The sequence below is a fragment of the Meles meles genome, chromosome 11 (assembly GCF_922984935.1).
Source record: "Meles meles chromosome 11, mMelMel3.1 paternal haplotype, whole genome shotgun sequence".
In the NCBI taxonomy this organism is placed as follows: domain Eukaryota; kingdom Metazoa; phylum Chordata; class Mammalia; order Carnivora; family Mustelidae; genus Meles; species Meles meles.
The window spans coordinates 10,096,530-10,113,013 of NC_060076.1; the positions used below are offsets into that span (position 1 = coordinate 10,096,530).

The 16,484-nt window shown below is 39.4% G+C and overlaps 1 protein-coding gene across 4 annotated transcripts in view; it reads left to right on the forward strand.

The window, feature by feature from the left end:
• NR6A1 (nuclear receptor subfamily 6 group A member 1) overlaps positions 1-16,484 on the forward strand; it is a 230,471-nt gene that overhangs the window by 32,752 nt on the left and 181,235 nt on the right. For all 4 annotated transcript variants that reach the window (XM_046021989.1, XM_046021987.1, XM_046021988.1 and 1 more), the window contains exon 2: positions 6,390-6,431. In XM_046021989.1, coding sequence (XP_045877945.1) covers positions 6,390-6,431 — 42 coding nt within the window. The remainder of the gene's footprint in view (positions 1-6,389; positions 6,432-16,484) is intronic.

The window sequence follows — 16,484 nt, forward strand, 5'->3', positions numbered from 1 at the left end:
GAACAATATCAGAACCCTTTAGACCCCTGACTTCCTTCTGGAAGTCCTGTTTCACTTCATATCTTACATTAAAAAAATTTATTTATTTATTTGAGAGAGAGAGAGGGAGCAAGCAAGCATGAGCTGGGGGCGGGGTGGGGCAGAGGGAGAAGTAGGCTTCCCACAAAAGAGGGAGCCCTGGCGCAATCCCAGGACTCAGATCATCACCTGAGCCAAAGGCAGATGCTTAGCTTACTGAGCCCCCCCAGGTGCCCCTATATCTCACATTTTAAACAATGTGTAGAAGTTGAGTTACAGTTGACTGAATGAAAAAAATATCAGATCTCTTAATTAAAACATTTAATATAATATTTGCTGGTTTGGTTTGTTCGTTTCTTGGATTTTGAAGCCAATTTCCCCGCCCTTGTCTTCAAAGGTCCCTGAAAAGCTCATAGATTCAGTCATTGTGTCTCTAATGCCTAACTTGGGCTTGAGTGAGTGTAGGAAGAAGGAGGGGAAAAGATTGGAGACCTGACCCGAGCCCTGACGTCAGAATGGTAAGAGAAGGCTCAGGTGGAGAAAACTGTGTGCAAAGGAATAGAGACTAAAGGTAAAGAGGATGTCGAATTTAGGGAGCTACAGTGTAGTACGGTGTGGACGGAATGTACACAGTTGGATGGAATGGGAAGCAAGAGATAAAAGTTGAAGCTGTAGACAGATCATGAAGGATATACATGTTTTCTCTTTTGGGGGAAAGGTGTGATGTTTGATTAGAATTGTAGAATTTTGCCTTTTAAGAGCCTCCTCTTAATTTTGCTTATGTGCTGTGGAGGCTTCAGAGTTGAGTGACTGGCATACAGTCATACTAAATCAAAACATTCCTGAGTAATACTTAACTTGATTTTGTAAAAGACACATTACAGAGTAAAATTGACTACTATTTCATGCTTAAATTTATTTACTGGCATTACTCATAGCTTTTATTTGTTCACATTTGGATAAAAATGGATACTCGTAGTTCATTTAGGATCCTATTGTGGTAAATACGTGGTATTGTCCTCAAAATGGTAACTGAAGAAAAAAATCAGGGACGCCTGGGTGGTTCAGTGGGTTAAGCCTCTGCCTTAGGCTCAGGTCACGATCTCAGGGTCCTGGGGAAAAGCCTCACATCAGGCTCTCTGCTCAGCAGGGAGCCTGCTTCTCCCATCCCCTCTGCCTGCCTCTCTGCCTACTTGTGATCTCTCTCTCTCTCTCTCTCTCTCAAATAAATAAATAAAATCTTAAAAAGAAAAAGAAAGAAAGAAAAAGATCAGGGGCGCCTGGGTTGCTCAGTCGTTAAGTGTCTGCCTTCAGCTAAGGTTATGATCCCAGGATGGGATTGAGCCCCACAGCGGGTTCCCTGCTTGGTGGGGAGCCTGCTTCTTTCTCTCCCACTCCCCCTGCCTGTGTTCCTGCTCTCACTGTCTCTCTCTCTCTCTCTGTCAAATAAATAAAGTCTTTAAAAAAAATTCAGTAACTTGTCTTTGTAGCCAGTCAGATTGAGGAGTCACTGATGTTTTTCTTTTCACCAAATGCCTGTTGGAGAAAAGCTTGCAACTGTATCTTCCTTTGTATTAAAGAAAATTCCTAGATTTATACCCATTTATTTATTTATTTATTAAGATTATTTATTTATTTATTTGACAGACAGAGATCACAAGTAGGCAGAGAGGCAGAGAGGAGGAAGCAGGCTCCCCGCTGAGCCGAGAACCTGGTGTGGGGCTCGATCCCAGCACCCTGGGATCACGACCTGAGCCAAAGTCAGAGGCTTTAACACTGAGCCACCCAGGCGGCCCAAACCCATTTATTGAGGATTACTTGCCACAGAGTAGGTAATTTATGTATATTCTCCAAATCTCATGATCGTTGAACAGGAGGATTATTTTTATCCGCATTTCAGGAAATAGCCCTAGGGTAGTAAATTAAAAATAGCTGCAAATCCAGGATTTGAATCCAACTCTAACTCAGACCTGTGGTAAGCTTTGTGCTAAATTTTAGATTGGTGTGAGCACACTGACTTGGTGATACATATCATCTTAGGAATGGATCTGTGTTTCTTGTCCATTTTTTTTTTTTTTAAAGATTTTATTTATTTATTTGACAGAGAGATCACAAGCAGGCAGAGAGGCAGGCAGAGAGAGGAAGAAGCAGGCTCCCTGCTGAGCAGAGAGTCCGATGCGGGGCTCGATCCCAGGACCCTGGGATCATGGCCTGAGCCGAAGGCAGAGGCTTTAACCCACTGAGCCACCCAGGTGCCCCTTTCTTGTCCATTTTTAAAACAATTTAAGTCAGTAGCCAAAAGCGTTTGATTTCTCAGAATATTTCCTCATTTGTTTAATGTGTTATATTTTGTGAGGCAGATGGTTTTGGGGATATAGTCATGTATTTATGTGACTTAGGAGAGTCTCTTTTTTTTTTTTTTTTTTTAAAAAACTCTGATATTTTTTGCTGTTGTGTTGAATGCATTGAACATATATTTGGGGTTACTTCCAGTCTTCTAGCTAAGAATCATTTTGCCAGCTAGATCTGGTTATTGAGAATCTAGGCAAGACTGAGAATGGTATAGCCAGATCCAGCCATTCATTCCATTGACTTGCTGTTCAGGAAGTAGGATTAACATTGTTTTTACATATCTTCTTAGGCCTCCTGCACTAGTGATGATCTGTAAAACCAGAGACAGCATTATTAGCTGATGGTCTCAGGGCTGGGTGGAGGGAATGTAGATACAGTTACTGACATCCATAATCCCTGCACCCATTGGAGGAATTTGTTTTAGGACAAATATAAAGATTCCTCCTTTACTCAGGGGGTAGTATGTATCTGGAATTGCTGCATCAGGCATTGAATTTGCAAGCTCGAAATATTAAAAAGGTTCAAAATCACAGCAAGTAACTAAAGTGAAATTAGGGTTCCATACCAAGGCTTTGAGGATGGAGTCATGAATGGGTCAGTGGTTCTGCTATAAACTGCTCTTTGCTCCCACAGACTCAGCCATGGATTGGATGGATCCTGGGGATTGCTTAGTAGTAGCTGACATATGTTGAGCTCTGACTTTGTCAAGTAATGTGAAAAGCCTTTATTTATTTATTTTTGTTTGTTTTATCTTTTATTTATTTATTTATTTATTTAACAGACAGAGATCACAAGTAGGCAGAGAGGCAGACAGAATGGGGGGGGGGGGGGAAGCAGGCTCCCTGCCAAGCAGAGAGCCCAATGTAGGGCTCGATCCCAGGACTCTGGGATCATGACCTGAGCCAAAGGCAGAGGCTTAACCCACTGAGCCACCCAGGTGCCCCTGTTTGTTTTATTTTTAAAAGATGTTGATTCATTGTGGGGGGAGGGGCAGAGAAAGAGTGTGCCCTTAAGCGTGTATGCCCAAGCTGGGGTAAGGGTAGAAGGAGAGGGGGAGAAAATCCTCATGCAGACTCCCCAGCAGTGCAGAACCCAGTGTGCGGCTCCATCCCAGGACCCCAGGATCATGACTTAAGGCAAAGGCACATGCCCAACTGACTGAGCTACCCAGGTGCTCCTATAAAAACTTATACATGAACTACCTCATTTATTTCTTTTAACTGACCTATAAAGTAGGTCATGTTGTTAATTCCAATTTATAGCAGGGTAAGGGGCAATTCTCCTTGGGTCATATGGACCGAATGTGTCAAAGAGATAAGTCTCCAAAGAAAAATCAGGATGCCATTAACAGAAGAAGGGGGGGAGTGATTGCTAGACAGATAAAAACAATAGATGTCCGCTTTAATGATTTTTTGTTAGTATTTTCTTTGGGTTTTTTTTTTTTTTTGACCCTCTATTTGTGTTTGATCTAGTTAATTTGAGTTCAGAATATTGTTTGTTTTCAGAAAATGCATTAAATTTTGTCCTTTTTTGAGACTTCTATTATAGTTCTTTTTGTTTAAGGTTCAGAATAAGGTGTGTCTTGCCTAAAGTCCTATCACTAAACCAAAAGAATTTAGCAAAGACCTAATTTTCCCATTATACTACCTTACCTTCTCAGGCTTTTCTCCTATTTTCAAGTCAGCTTGTATTAAGTAAATACTTACTCTCAGTTTCACTTCTGGCAGGATGTCCTGTATTGAACTCATTTGTAATGCTGAGTTATTTCCTTACTGCCTTGCATCTCTCTACAACTTTTCTGACCTTCATGTATGTAGAAAGACTTTGAAGTTGCTTTGAGGTGAGCCTTCTCAGGGATCTTAGCCACTTTTATTTAATAGCTTCCGAATTCTACCATTTCAGGTCCAATTCCTTTACTCAGACCTTCCACACAGTTTTCATGCTAGACTTAGATCTTCTAATTCTGTGACACTGATGTAGAGGTAGAGGTAGGGTGGTGTTTTCTGTTTAGTTCATCCTGCAGTTGATCACCTTCCATGCCATATTGGCAATTGTTCTGGGCATAGAAGCAGCTCTGCAAATGGTGGAGCATGGTTCCTAACCTTGAAGAGTTCAGTGTCTTGTGGATGAGGCAGTTATTGAAATTGTTCCTGGGGTACCTGGGTGGCTCGGTTGGGTGTCTGATTCTTGGTTTTGGGCTCAGGTCATGATCTCATGGTCCTGGGATCAAGCCCCATGTTGGGTTCCATGTTCAGCATGGAAGTCTGCTTGTCCCTCTCCCTTTGCTCCCCTCCAACTACTACCTCTCGGCCTGCATGCATGTGCTTGGGCTCTCTCTTTCGCAGATGAATAAATAAATATCTTTTAAAAAATTGTTCATTTATCCTTTGGTGAATGCAGGATGGGCCTCTCCTGTTTTCCATGTTTCACAGTGGTGGTTGATATTTGATCTGGATCTTGAAGGATGAATAGTTCTTTACCGGGAGGAGGAGGAAGAGGAAGCACAGGAAGCCAAGAAGAGATGTGGCCTGTTTAGTGAATCCAAACAGTCAAGACTGCAGAAGACTTTAAAAGTTGTGGTGTTTGTTTGTTTATTTATTTATTTTAAGCAGTAATCTTTTTTTTTTCTTTAGATTTTACTTATTTATTTGACAGAGATCACAGGTAGGCAGAGAGAGGAGGAAGCAGGCTCCCTGCCGAGCAGAGAGCCCGATGCGGGACTCGATCCCAGGACTCTGGGATCATGACCTGAGCCGAAGGCAGAGGCTTTAACCCACTTAGCCACCCAGGCGCCCCAAGTTGTGGTGTTTAAATAGTGTCCCTACTGTTTAAATACCTCTTTTCCAGTGATTCCCAGTGGCTGGTCTGGCTTATGATGGCCTAGATATGGTGACAGAAAATGCTTTCATAAGGGTAGGAAAAGGAAAAAGAAAGAAGAAGAAAAAAGGAAAATGCTCTCATATTCCTCTAGTCCTAGTTTTTGCTCCTTTTGTTTCTTTAAAAGTAGGCTCCATGCTCAGTGTGGAGCCCAATGAGGGGCTTGTCATAACTCTCAGATCAAGAGCTGAGCTGGGATCAAGAGTTGGACACTTGGTGGACAGCCAAGTGGGACAGCCACCCAGGCGCCCCTGCGCCATTATTCTTGAGTTGACCATGGAGATATTATAGTTGATGTATATTGAACAGCTTTATGCTAGGCTTGTGAGGTGATTTGGATATAGTTGTGAACAAGACAGGCCAGGTCCCTTCTTCTGTAGAATAGTCTCATAGTGGAGTTAGACATTGAACAAGTAATTTCTTGTTGATGAGTACAGAGGGTAGTAGGTAACTTTAGGGTGCTTTAACCTTGTGTATAGACAAGAGTACAAGGGCAAAAGAAGCTTTTCTGAGGAAATATTTAAGCTAAGGATGAGTAGAAAGCAAACTGGAGAAAGTTGCATCAGCTATATGTAGACCTACAGTATATTTGCTCTTCATTATGCTTGATTTTTCTCCGCAGTGAGATAGCTACACATCAGTCAGACAGATTTAGCTCAGACGTTTTGGGCCTGAAATGGGCTTTGAGAGGTATTTATTCCTGAACTGCATTCTTATTAATGGAAAATTGCATCCAGTTGTATATGTAGGTAAATAGCATTTGTGAAAATTCTAAGTAAAATTACCCTGTTTGATATTTTTCAGTTCATATTTTGCATATTTTGCTTTCTTTTGGAAAATCATTGTTAACGTTACATAGAGCATGTCAGATACTTAATGAATTGTAATCTTTCTGTGAATTTTTATTCCAACTAATACTGGCGTGCTTACTCAGGCCTCATCACTACCTGTGGTAAGTGCGGTTACTCTTTCCATTTTTTAATACAATGATGAGGAAATGGAGGCTCAGGGAGGGATATACGTAGATAAATGTAATAGCGGTAGGATTCAAATCCAAATTTGACTTCTCGGTCTGAATTTTTGAGTGACCTTAGAGTAATTCATGAATTATAATCTTTTTTTCCCTATTGTTTTCTCTCTAGGTTTTTGTCAGGATGAATTGCCAGAGCTTGACCCAGGCACTAGTAAGTTCTGAATGTCCCCCAGTGTTTGTGAGTAAGAACAAGATGTGTGTGTGTGTCCTTTTAAATATATAACTTGAGGGTGTCATTGGTGGCCATATTGACTCAGATCTTACTTTATTTTGGTTTATAATTATGGGGAGGACATTCTATTTTGTTATGCTTTCCTTTTCTTATATTATTCATTGGTCAGAAATGTAATAATTTAGTAGAAAATTGGTTTGCAAAAAATTTCTATTTCATATTAATCTCCTTTTTGTTGTTGAAACCAACAACAAAAATTGTGTTTTCATTTATGTACACATACAACCATGTATTCATAACCACTTCTCCAAAGTATTAACTGACTTTGACATAATTTTTTTTTTTTTTTTCTGAAATAGCAAGGGTTGGAGGGGTGGATTTTTTTTTTTTTTTAAGAGGGATTATGCTTGGTTTAGGTGTTTATACTCAATAACCTTTGAACCACAGTTTAATTTCTAAAGCACTTTTATCTACATTAAGGTTGAACTTACGGTTGTGAGGTCTAATTTAATGATGCTTTTCAGGTGTCTGTCTTGATCGTAGATAACCATTGGTGTTTCCAGTTGCTCTCAAAGTGTGGCATACATCATTCTGAGATACGGTTATAGCTATTAGAAATAGGGCATGGGAATATCAAAAGTACAAAGACCTTGTTTTGCTTTAATGCCAAAAGGTTGAATGATAATTCAGATTTGAGAATTCATGAGATGATCTTAGAGTTATTTTTTCTAGTTCTAGTACTTTTTAGGGTCATGAGACTGGCTAATTTTCACCAATCTGCTGTTGATATAAGCGGTAAAGTTTACCTTCTCACCATCCTAGCTAATACCGGCTCTCTGAGGGTGTGGACCTTTTCATATATTTTTTCCACATACCTTAACAATATAAAAATTCATGTCTGTTCAACTAATACTTATTAATTTCAAGACAAAATATGTCCTACAGTGCTTAGCAAACAGCAGGAAAATAGAATTGTCTTTTTAGAAATTGTAAAGTTCAGAGTCAGCTTTATAGGTAGTATAGGCTGCCAGTATCTCTGAGTGAACATAATATTTTCTCATTGTCCTTCTCTTATGAATTGCCTTCATTTAGGAGGAGGAAAAAGGTAAATTCTTGAGTCATGGTCTTTTCTTGGATTTTTTAACATTAGGAAGGACACTGAGATGCTCTGAAATCTTTCAGACAGAACTACACAAAAAATGAGCCAGATAATTGAGAACTCTGTTAACCATTGCATGCTCTTGTTGCTCCAGGCTTAGTTCTAGTAGCAATACACAAACAAATAAGTCTGGGTTGGGTCCTGTCCTCATGTATTAATTTTTTTTTCCCCTCATGTATTAATTTTATTGGAAAGTATTTACTTGTCTGGAATTACTTGAAAAGGCATTCTTTGAGCCTCTAATTTAGTACATATTACTCAAACTTATTCTTTTCTGCACTTAATAGCAGTTGAAAATAGCTCCTGCCCATTTTCCAGGAAAGGCCCTCATTAAGATTATTATTGAATTATGCTTCCTTCTGGGCCAAGTAATCCTAACTCATTGAACATTTCTGATTGAATCTCTAGCCAGATGTGATTTACACACCTGTCCATTCCATAAGAATGAATAGATACTTAATCATAATTTTGTATATGAGTTAGAATAGAAGTCACCTAAAAAAATAAAATCACTTTTCTTTTAAAAACTGTGCTTAGCTTATGTAGGCAATATTCTCAGTAATCCCATATTATCTTTGTGAAGTTAATAGTGTAGAAATTCCTCTCTCTTTTACAGTATCACTATAGTACTATTATAATAACAAATGGGCAGAAGTAAAACTTTATCATCTCTGTCTCAGACATCTTGGGCTTCAAATAAGCATGCACAGTCATAACAAGTGATAGGAGACCTCAAGAGTGATATGGACTGTATGTGCTGTCTTAAGTTGTTATGAATGTTGATACTGCAGATTTCATGGCTTCTGACTGGGAAGAAATAACATTTTCTATGTTAATGTCTCACGAATTTCACAGATTGAGAAAAATAGAAATTTCTCTCCAATACTTCTTTGGAATTTAGAGGCCCCAATGTCTCCTCTATCCCTCAAATTTTTGATAGGGAAAGCCTGCTCATGCTTGCTTATTTTGGAACAGGAAATACCATTGTTGCTGATTTCCCATTGTGGTGGCAGTGGTTGTAGATAGCAAGTTTGGGACAACAGCTAGGATGTGTTGGAACATAGGTGAGGAAAAATATCTGACTTTGTCCTATTCAGATGGCTTTTTCCCCCAACCTTTTCTGTGATAGAGCAGATGGGTAGCCATGTTTAGAATATGGGCAGCTGTTCACACTCTGACTGCCTTCTTATGATTCCTGGGCTTCCTGGAGTCCAATGTTATGGCACAGGTTCAGGCTAAGTTCATTTCTACAAGAAGCATCTCTGTACCCTGCCCATTAGCATAAGCTAGGGACAAGGGCAGTCAAAGGTCAAGAAAAGTTCAAAACAGCATAACCTTTCTGCTTCTGTGTCCAAATAACCCAGTCCACCGTGCTCCCCGAGTTTTTTCCTCAACCATCGTGTTTACCATGTAGTTGTAAAACTCAAGAGAACAAGGACTGACTTGATACAAGGGAAGTTAGAGAACAGAAGTCATTGTTGCTTAAAACAGGAGAAATAATTGATTTATGTTTGGGGGCCAATTAGGCTATAAAACAGGAACAGTAAAGGGACCTATGACTTTAGGACAGCTACTTGCTCTGATTTCTGTCCCACAGACAAGGGGCTCCCCAATAAAGGCTGTCAGCTTTCTAGGCTAAATTATTAATTCCTTTCATGCCTCTCAGGGATTGTAAACAGCACATAATACAGGAAAACAATTGATACTCTTCAGTTATTGGCCAGATAGAGGGTCAAAGGGTAAATAGTTGGATTAGCAACAGCTGTTCTTTCTCCTCAGTCAAACTTTTGTTTCTTATTATCTGTTTTAGCAGAGTCCTTCCTTAGTTTTTGCCCTCTAAATAGTTAAATCCATTTCTTTCCTTGTAAATAATTATTGATCAAAATTGAAAATGCTCATATTTTAATTCAGTTTCCAAAGTTGAAAGTGAGCATTCTTTTTGTATGTGCTATGTTGTTTGATGTTCAGAGGGTATTTATTCCAAGGAAAGTAGCTACTTGAAGTTAGATTAGAAGCTTTTTAGCTATTTTTATCAGCTGCTTGAAGATCTTGGTGTAGCTTGATTAAAAGAAAAAAGTTGCCTTTGTTTAAACTGATAGTAGTAGGCTAATGCATGTTCATGTGGAAAACACTAAGAGAAAAATATAAACACCCTGATCCCACCACCCAGAAATAACCATTGTTTCTTATTTGAGATTATGTCCTTCTAGCATATGTCTGAGTTTGTTTTTTACATAATTTGGAATCACAATATATGTACAACTCTGTATCCTTTCTTGCCCCTCCCCCCCATCATTACATTGTGAGCATTGGTCTAAGTCATCAAACATTTTTCATAAATATTTTTAATGAATGGAAGGATAATTGTTTGTAAGGGAACAACTTTATCACCATATTTATTTAACCATTCTTCTGTCGTTGGGCATTTAGGCTTCCAGGTTTTCTACATTCTATAATACCACAGTAACATGTTTTTTTGTATAAGTTTTTTTGTCTGCATTTCAAATGAACTATTAGCATATAAATCAAAACTCTTCTTAATTAGGAGCATGGCCTCTGGCTCAAGATTGTTTGGATTCTGTTTGCCTTCAGTATTTACTAGGTTTATAATGTTGGCTAAGTTATTTAACCTCTCTGGGCCTCAGTGTTTTCATCTGTAAAATGGGGACAATAAAAATTTGTTTATACTTTACAGGGCTGTTTTGAGGATTAAATGAAGTAATATACACACACATATATTTATATTTACATTTAAAACCATGCTTGGCAAATGATAAACACTGTTAAGTGTATGCTATTCTAGTCTGTGTAACATAATGTTGAAATTCTTGGTCTTTCTGTATTAATGGATTGTTGTAACTGCACTTTATTCAATTAAACTAGCCTGTGTTTCTTAATGACACAAAGATAATGATTCCAGATGTTAGCAGGTATAAGTTACTGCTTCAAGTGAATATCCCTCAGAAGAGCAGAGCTCATATACTGCTGAGTACTTTGGCCAAGACTGTTCTTTACCATCTGGTTGACTGTTAGGGTGTTTTGGTCCCCTTCCCCCCCCAGCCAGCAGCAGGTAACCTCCCAAGTGACCATCTGCCAGCCCATTTATTTAACCTAATAGGAAACTAAAGAAGTTAACCCTCTCCTTATTTAAAACACATACTCATATTATGTACTCTTTGATCAGTACCATGCTTATGTTGGGGAAAAAATTTATACAATTAAAAACCCGACTATTAGTGTTTTAAAAACACTGCATACTTGGGATTCTTGCTGATTCAGACTTAAAAAAGATACATATATATATTTCCCACTACTGATCAAGGATCTAGATGTAGATAAATGGGCATTTAAAAAGAAACATGAGGGGAGCACCTGGGTGGCTCAGTCAGTTAAGGCTCTGCCTTTGGCTCAGGTCATGATCCCTGCATCCGCAGATGGAGCCCCACATCAGGGTCCCTTCTCAGCTGGGAGTCCCATTTCTCCCTCTGCTCCTCCCCCCCCGAACCCCCCGCTTGTGTGCTCTCTCTCTCTCTGTTAAATGAATAAATAAAATCTTTATTGTGTATGTGTGTGGTTTTTTTTTTTTTTTTTTTTTTTTCAGATTTTATTTATTTAACAGAAAGCATGCACACACATAAACTAGCAGGGGGAGAGCCACCCAGATGCCCCTTGTGACTTTTTGTGGGTTCTTCAGACTACAAAAGAAGAATGTACTTCTCAGCTAGAGTCTTCTAGGTTCTGTCCAAAATTCTGATATTCTGTACTGTGTCTTAATGGGTTCATTCCTAGTTGTCAAACTGTCACCATTTTTGATCTCAGAAGACACTTCATATAAGCCCAAGTATGGTCTGCAGAGAATGAATTTAAGGCTGGGTGTTAGAGATCAAGGAAGGAAAGAAAATTAACATTTACTGGGTATTCTTTATGTTCCAGGCATTTTGCATATATTCAGTAGGAATGAGGATTATATCCTGTAAAATTATCTTAATTTTAAGTTTGACTTTGTAATACCTAGTCCATTGTTATTTTCTTCTCTCCCCACTTTTCTTTTTCTCTTTGATGTGTGTGCCAAACTGTGTCAAGCTATGACACAGTTCATGCCCTGGTTTAGTCAGGAAAACAGATATGAAACTTGTTAAGTGCCTTCTACTACTACTACTATGTAATAATAATAATAACAATAATGATTTTAGCTAATACTTATTACACACTAAATGTTTCACATGTAAGCACTCATAAAACGTGTTTAAAAAAAAAAGATGCTATCCTGATCTTACTGATGAGAATGTTGAGGCCTGGAGAAGTTAAAAGACTCACTCCAAAGTATACCGTGGAGGAGTATCGGAGATTTGAGAACTGTTTTGTGTGTGTGTGTGTGTTTTAAGATTTCATTTATTTATTTGACAGAGGGAGAGACAGAGAGGGAACACCAGCAGGGGAAGTGGGAGAGGGAGAAGCAGGCTTCCCGCTGAGCAGGGAGCCTGATAGGGAACTCCATCCCAGGACCCGGAGATCATGACCAGATATAAAATATAAAATATAAAAATTTATATTTTAAATATAAAAAATTTATATTATTGAAATTCAGTTAATTAGGGACTCCTGGGTGGTTCAGTGGGTTGAGCCTCTGCCTTTGGCTCAGGTCATGATTTCAGGGTCTTGGGATAGAGCCCGCATCGGGCTCTCTGCTCAGCGGGGAGCCTGCTTCCCCCTCTCTCTCTCTGCCTACTTGTGATCTCTCTGTCAAATTTAAAAAAAAAAAAATCAGTTAATTACATAGTGTATCATTAGTTTCAGAGGTAGAGTTTAGTGATTCATTGGTTGCATACTAGTGCTCATTACATCAAATGCTCTCCTTAATGTCCGTCACCCAGTTACCCCATTCCCCTAGCCTCTCTTCTCCAGCAACCCTCAGTTTGTTTCCTATGGTTAAATGGTTTGTCTCTCTCTCTGATTTCATCTTGTTTTATTTTTCCCTCCCTTCCCCTATGCTCCTCTGTTTTGTTTAAATTCCACATGAGTGAAATAATATAATTGTCTTTCCCTGATTGACTTATTTCATTTAACTCCTCTTCTGTCCTGTCTCTGGTTCTCTCGACTGTAACAAGTCTCAAATGCTAACGGAAGAGCCTAAAGCAGTATGATTTATAACATACATAATGGGGTTTTTTCTTTGTTTGTTTGTTTTGCATACAGAAGAACATACTATTTTCTAAGTGTTTTTTGGGCTCTTTTGCATATATTAGAATGATTTTGGACACAAACAGAATAATTCACTCTGTGGGATAGCTTTCCAAAGAGATTTCTTGGGCTCAGGTTCAGGGTTATTCCACTACTTTTCAGACCGGTTCTTTCCTGAAGCAAATGAAGATGGATTCACAAATCTCCCTTGTTTTTCTCTTTATTGTTCCCCTCCCTTCAGAACACCGTTAGCGATTTAGGTATTTCACATTCATAACTGTTCCGAAAGCCTGCTTCCAAAACTTAAGCTGAATCTGCTGGATCAGGTCTCCTGAATGTGGCCTTTTGCTGGGGAGTTCTCTTCTGATAAGGATTCTTTTGAACAGGGTAGAGATGGGATGAGATTCAGAGCTTAGGCTCTGAGCTCTCATCCCCTTGACCTCTGCCCCTGTTATGGAGTTTATACCAACTTGGTAGGGACTCCCTGTGGAGCCAAGAGTTTAGGACTTGTTTACAGTTGATGAAAAGATAGTTGCATTCAAAGGCTGTTGTTGGGCCGTTGGATAGTCATGGATCTCTGCCATTATCTCTGGTAGGTGCAGGGAATGCTGGGACATCTGGGTCTGGAGATTTGTAATGGATGACTAAGAAGGAATGAGCGCAAACCGAAGCTAGCTAGATAGGTTGCTGCAGTGTTCTTTCTATAGAGGCAGTGTTTGCAGTAACATTTCCTGAAGAGGGAAAGATTTCTGCAAACCTGTGCTTTATTTCATTAAAAAAAAAAAAGCTGAAAGTGGTTTAAATTCCAAGTATGATAGTAAGGGAGATGTATGAGAACTCTTCCTTTTTAAATAACTCATCAGAAAATTTGCTGTTAGGCAAATGTATCAGGTAGTAGAGGGAAACACTAGATTATTGAAGCCATCTTCAAGAGTTAGACGTAGTTTAAAAAAAAAAAAGTTATACGTAGTTTTATAAATTATTTTCCCTAAAAATCTTGTGCTCTAAGTATGCTGGGGAGAGTATAGCAGCTCAGTCCCAAGAGTCTTCCTGTACCCTTTCTGGCCACACTTCGATCAACTAAGACCACACTTTTTAGCCTCAAAACCTGAAGGTACATATCTTTATTTATTTATTTATTTATTTAGGTCTAATATTTGTTGTAGATGTGAATCTGGGGAAAAAAAAAGATAAGCATCTTCTTCTGAAGGGTGCTAACACTCACTATAAACCAAAATTAATAAATACGTCCTCTGTTTGTAAGCATAGCAAAACAAACTATGTGAATAATAAGATTCAAAGTGAAAATACATGGAGTGCCTGGGTGGCTCAGGCAGTTAAGTGTCTGCCTTCAGCTCAGGTCATGATCCCAGAATCCCAGCCCCAAGTCAGGCTCCCTGTTCAGTGGGGAGCCTGCTTCTCCCTCTCCCTCTGCCTGCTGCTTCCCCTACTTGTGTGCATGCTCTCTCTTTCTGTTAAATAAATAATATTTTTAAAAAGTGAAAATTCAATGTTGTATCTTTTTCATCTCAACGTAAAATTCCATGTGCTAAATGTAGTCTGGCCTATGGGTGTATTTTGTTTGACTGAGTATTTAAATAAAACATTTTAGTTGTCAACATTAAAAACCTGTAAGATTTTCGGGGTGCCTGGGTGGCTCAGTGGCTTAAGCCTCTGCCTTCGGCTCAGGTCATGATTGCAGGGTCCTGGGAAAAAGCCTCACATCAGGCTCTCTGCTTAGTGGGGAGCCTGCTTCCCCCTCTCTCTCTGCCTGCCTCTCTGCCTACTTGTGAGCTCGTGCTCTCTGTATCAAATAAACAAATAAACCTTAAAAAAAAAAACCTGTAAGATTTTCATAAAAATTTGGAGCTTTGGCATTCTTAATAAATTGGGACTAGATTTTTACGTGACATCTGTTGACTGGAATAGAATAGTGGCTGCCCTCTTGATGTGAGCGTGTGCACTCTCAGGTTTGTCACAGACCCAGATGGCCTCCTTCATCCAGTTATGTCACCTGTGTCTTCTGTAGGCATTTGAGTCTATAGCTTCTATACTAGAGAGTGAAAATTATCAGTGCAGATGAAGGTGTGGGAAAATGGGAACTATTACGAGTATAATATCTGTCAAAGCTGAAAATGCAGGTTTATTATTTTTTTTACAGATTTAGTGGTTTAAAATTTAAAAATAACTACAGATGTAGCGATTCACATCTCCGTCTTTATAAGAAATGACAGGTATGCAAAATACATAGTCAAAATGTATTCCTTTCAGCAGTTATAGTAGATTGTGGTTATCCATGCAATGGAGGACTACTATAGAATTGCTAAAGAGAAGGCAGATTTTAGTCTGGAAGAAGGATACACGGAACTGTTAACAGTATAGTATCTTTGGCCAAATGGGATCACAGGGCAACTTTCATTATTTTAACAAAGCTCTTGTATTAAGAATAAAGTACATATTTTATTTTTTGAGAGAGAGAGAGAGAGAATGCATGTGTGGGGAGAGGTGGGACAGAGGGAGAGAGAGAGAGGATCTTAAGCAGGCTCTGTGACCCAATGTGGAGCCCAACATGGGGCTTGCTCTCAGGACCCTGAGATCATAACCTGAGCGGAAATCAGGAGTTGAATGCTTAATCCGCTGAGCCACCAGGCCACTTGAAAGATTTGTATTTTATTTTATTTTACTTTATTCTGTGTTATTTTCTTAAGGATTTATTTATTTTAGGTTGAGAGCAAGTGAGCATATGGAAGAGGAGCAGAGGGAGAGGGAAAAAGTCAAGCAGATTCTGAGCTGAGCATGGAGCCCAGGGCAGGGCTGGATCTGATGATCTTGAGATCAGGACCTGACCCGAAACCAAGAGTTGAATGCTTGACCTCCGACTGTGCCACCCAGGCACCTCAAAGAGATAGATATATTAACTTTTTTAAAAGATTTTATTTTGGGGGGCGCCTGGGTGGCTCAGTGGGTTAAAGCCTCTGCCTTTCGTTCAGGTCATGATCCCAGGGTTCTGGGATCGAGCCCCGCATCGGGCTCTCTGCTTGGCAGGGAGCCTGCTTCCTCCTCTCTCTCTCTCTGCCTGCCTCTCTCCCTACTTGAGATCTCTATCTGTCAAATAAATAAATAAAATCTTTAAAAAAAAAGATTTTATTTTTTTATTTGACAGAGATCACAAGTAGGCGGGGGGGGGGGGGAAGCAGGCTCCCTGCTGAGCAGAGAGCCCAATTTGGGGGGGGGCCTAAATCCCAGGACCCTGAGATCATGACCTGAGCTGAAGGCAGAGGCTTAACTCACTAAACCACCCAGGTGTGCCCCAAAAGAGAAATACTAAAAAAAATTTCTGGCTCTCATTTCAGTTGCCAAATTTCTAAGGCTGTTCTACAAATTAAGCTACTCACGTTCTAGTTTCCCACCTTAGATCACAGATTTTTACATTCAGAATTCTCTTATCTTGAAATCTGCTCTAAGAGAATCAGTATCCTCAAGTAGCAGGAGTCATCTTGAAGCCTAAGAACAGGATAAAAGCCTAGAGCAGTGTTTGCAGGCTTCTACTTGCAGCTTTCCCTCAATTCACAATCAAGCTCTTAACATTGGCCTGCTTTTCAGAATCAGGTTTGATATACCATACTATCGAGAATAAAGGGATCCTTAATTGCTTCTCATTTGATTCTGTTATCCTGGCAGTTGCAGGGTTA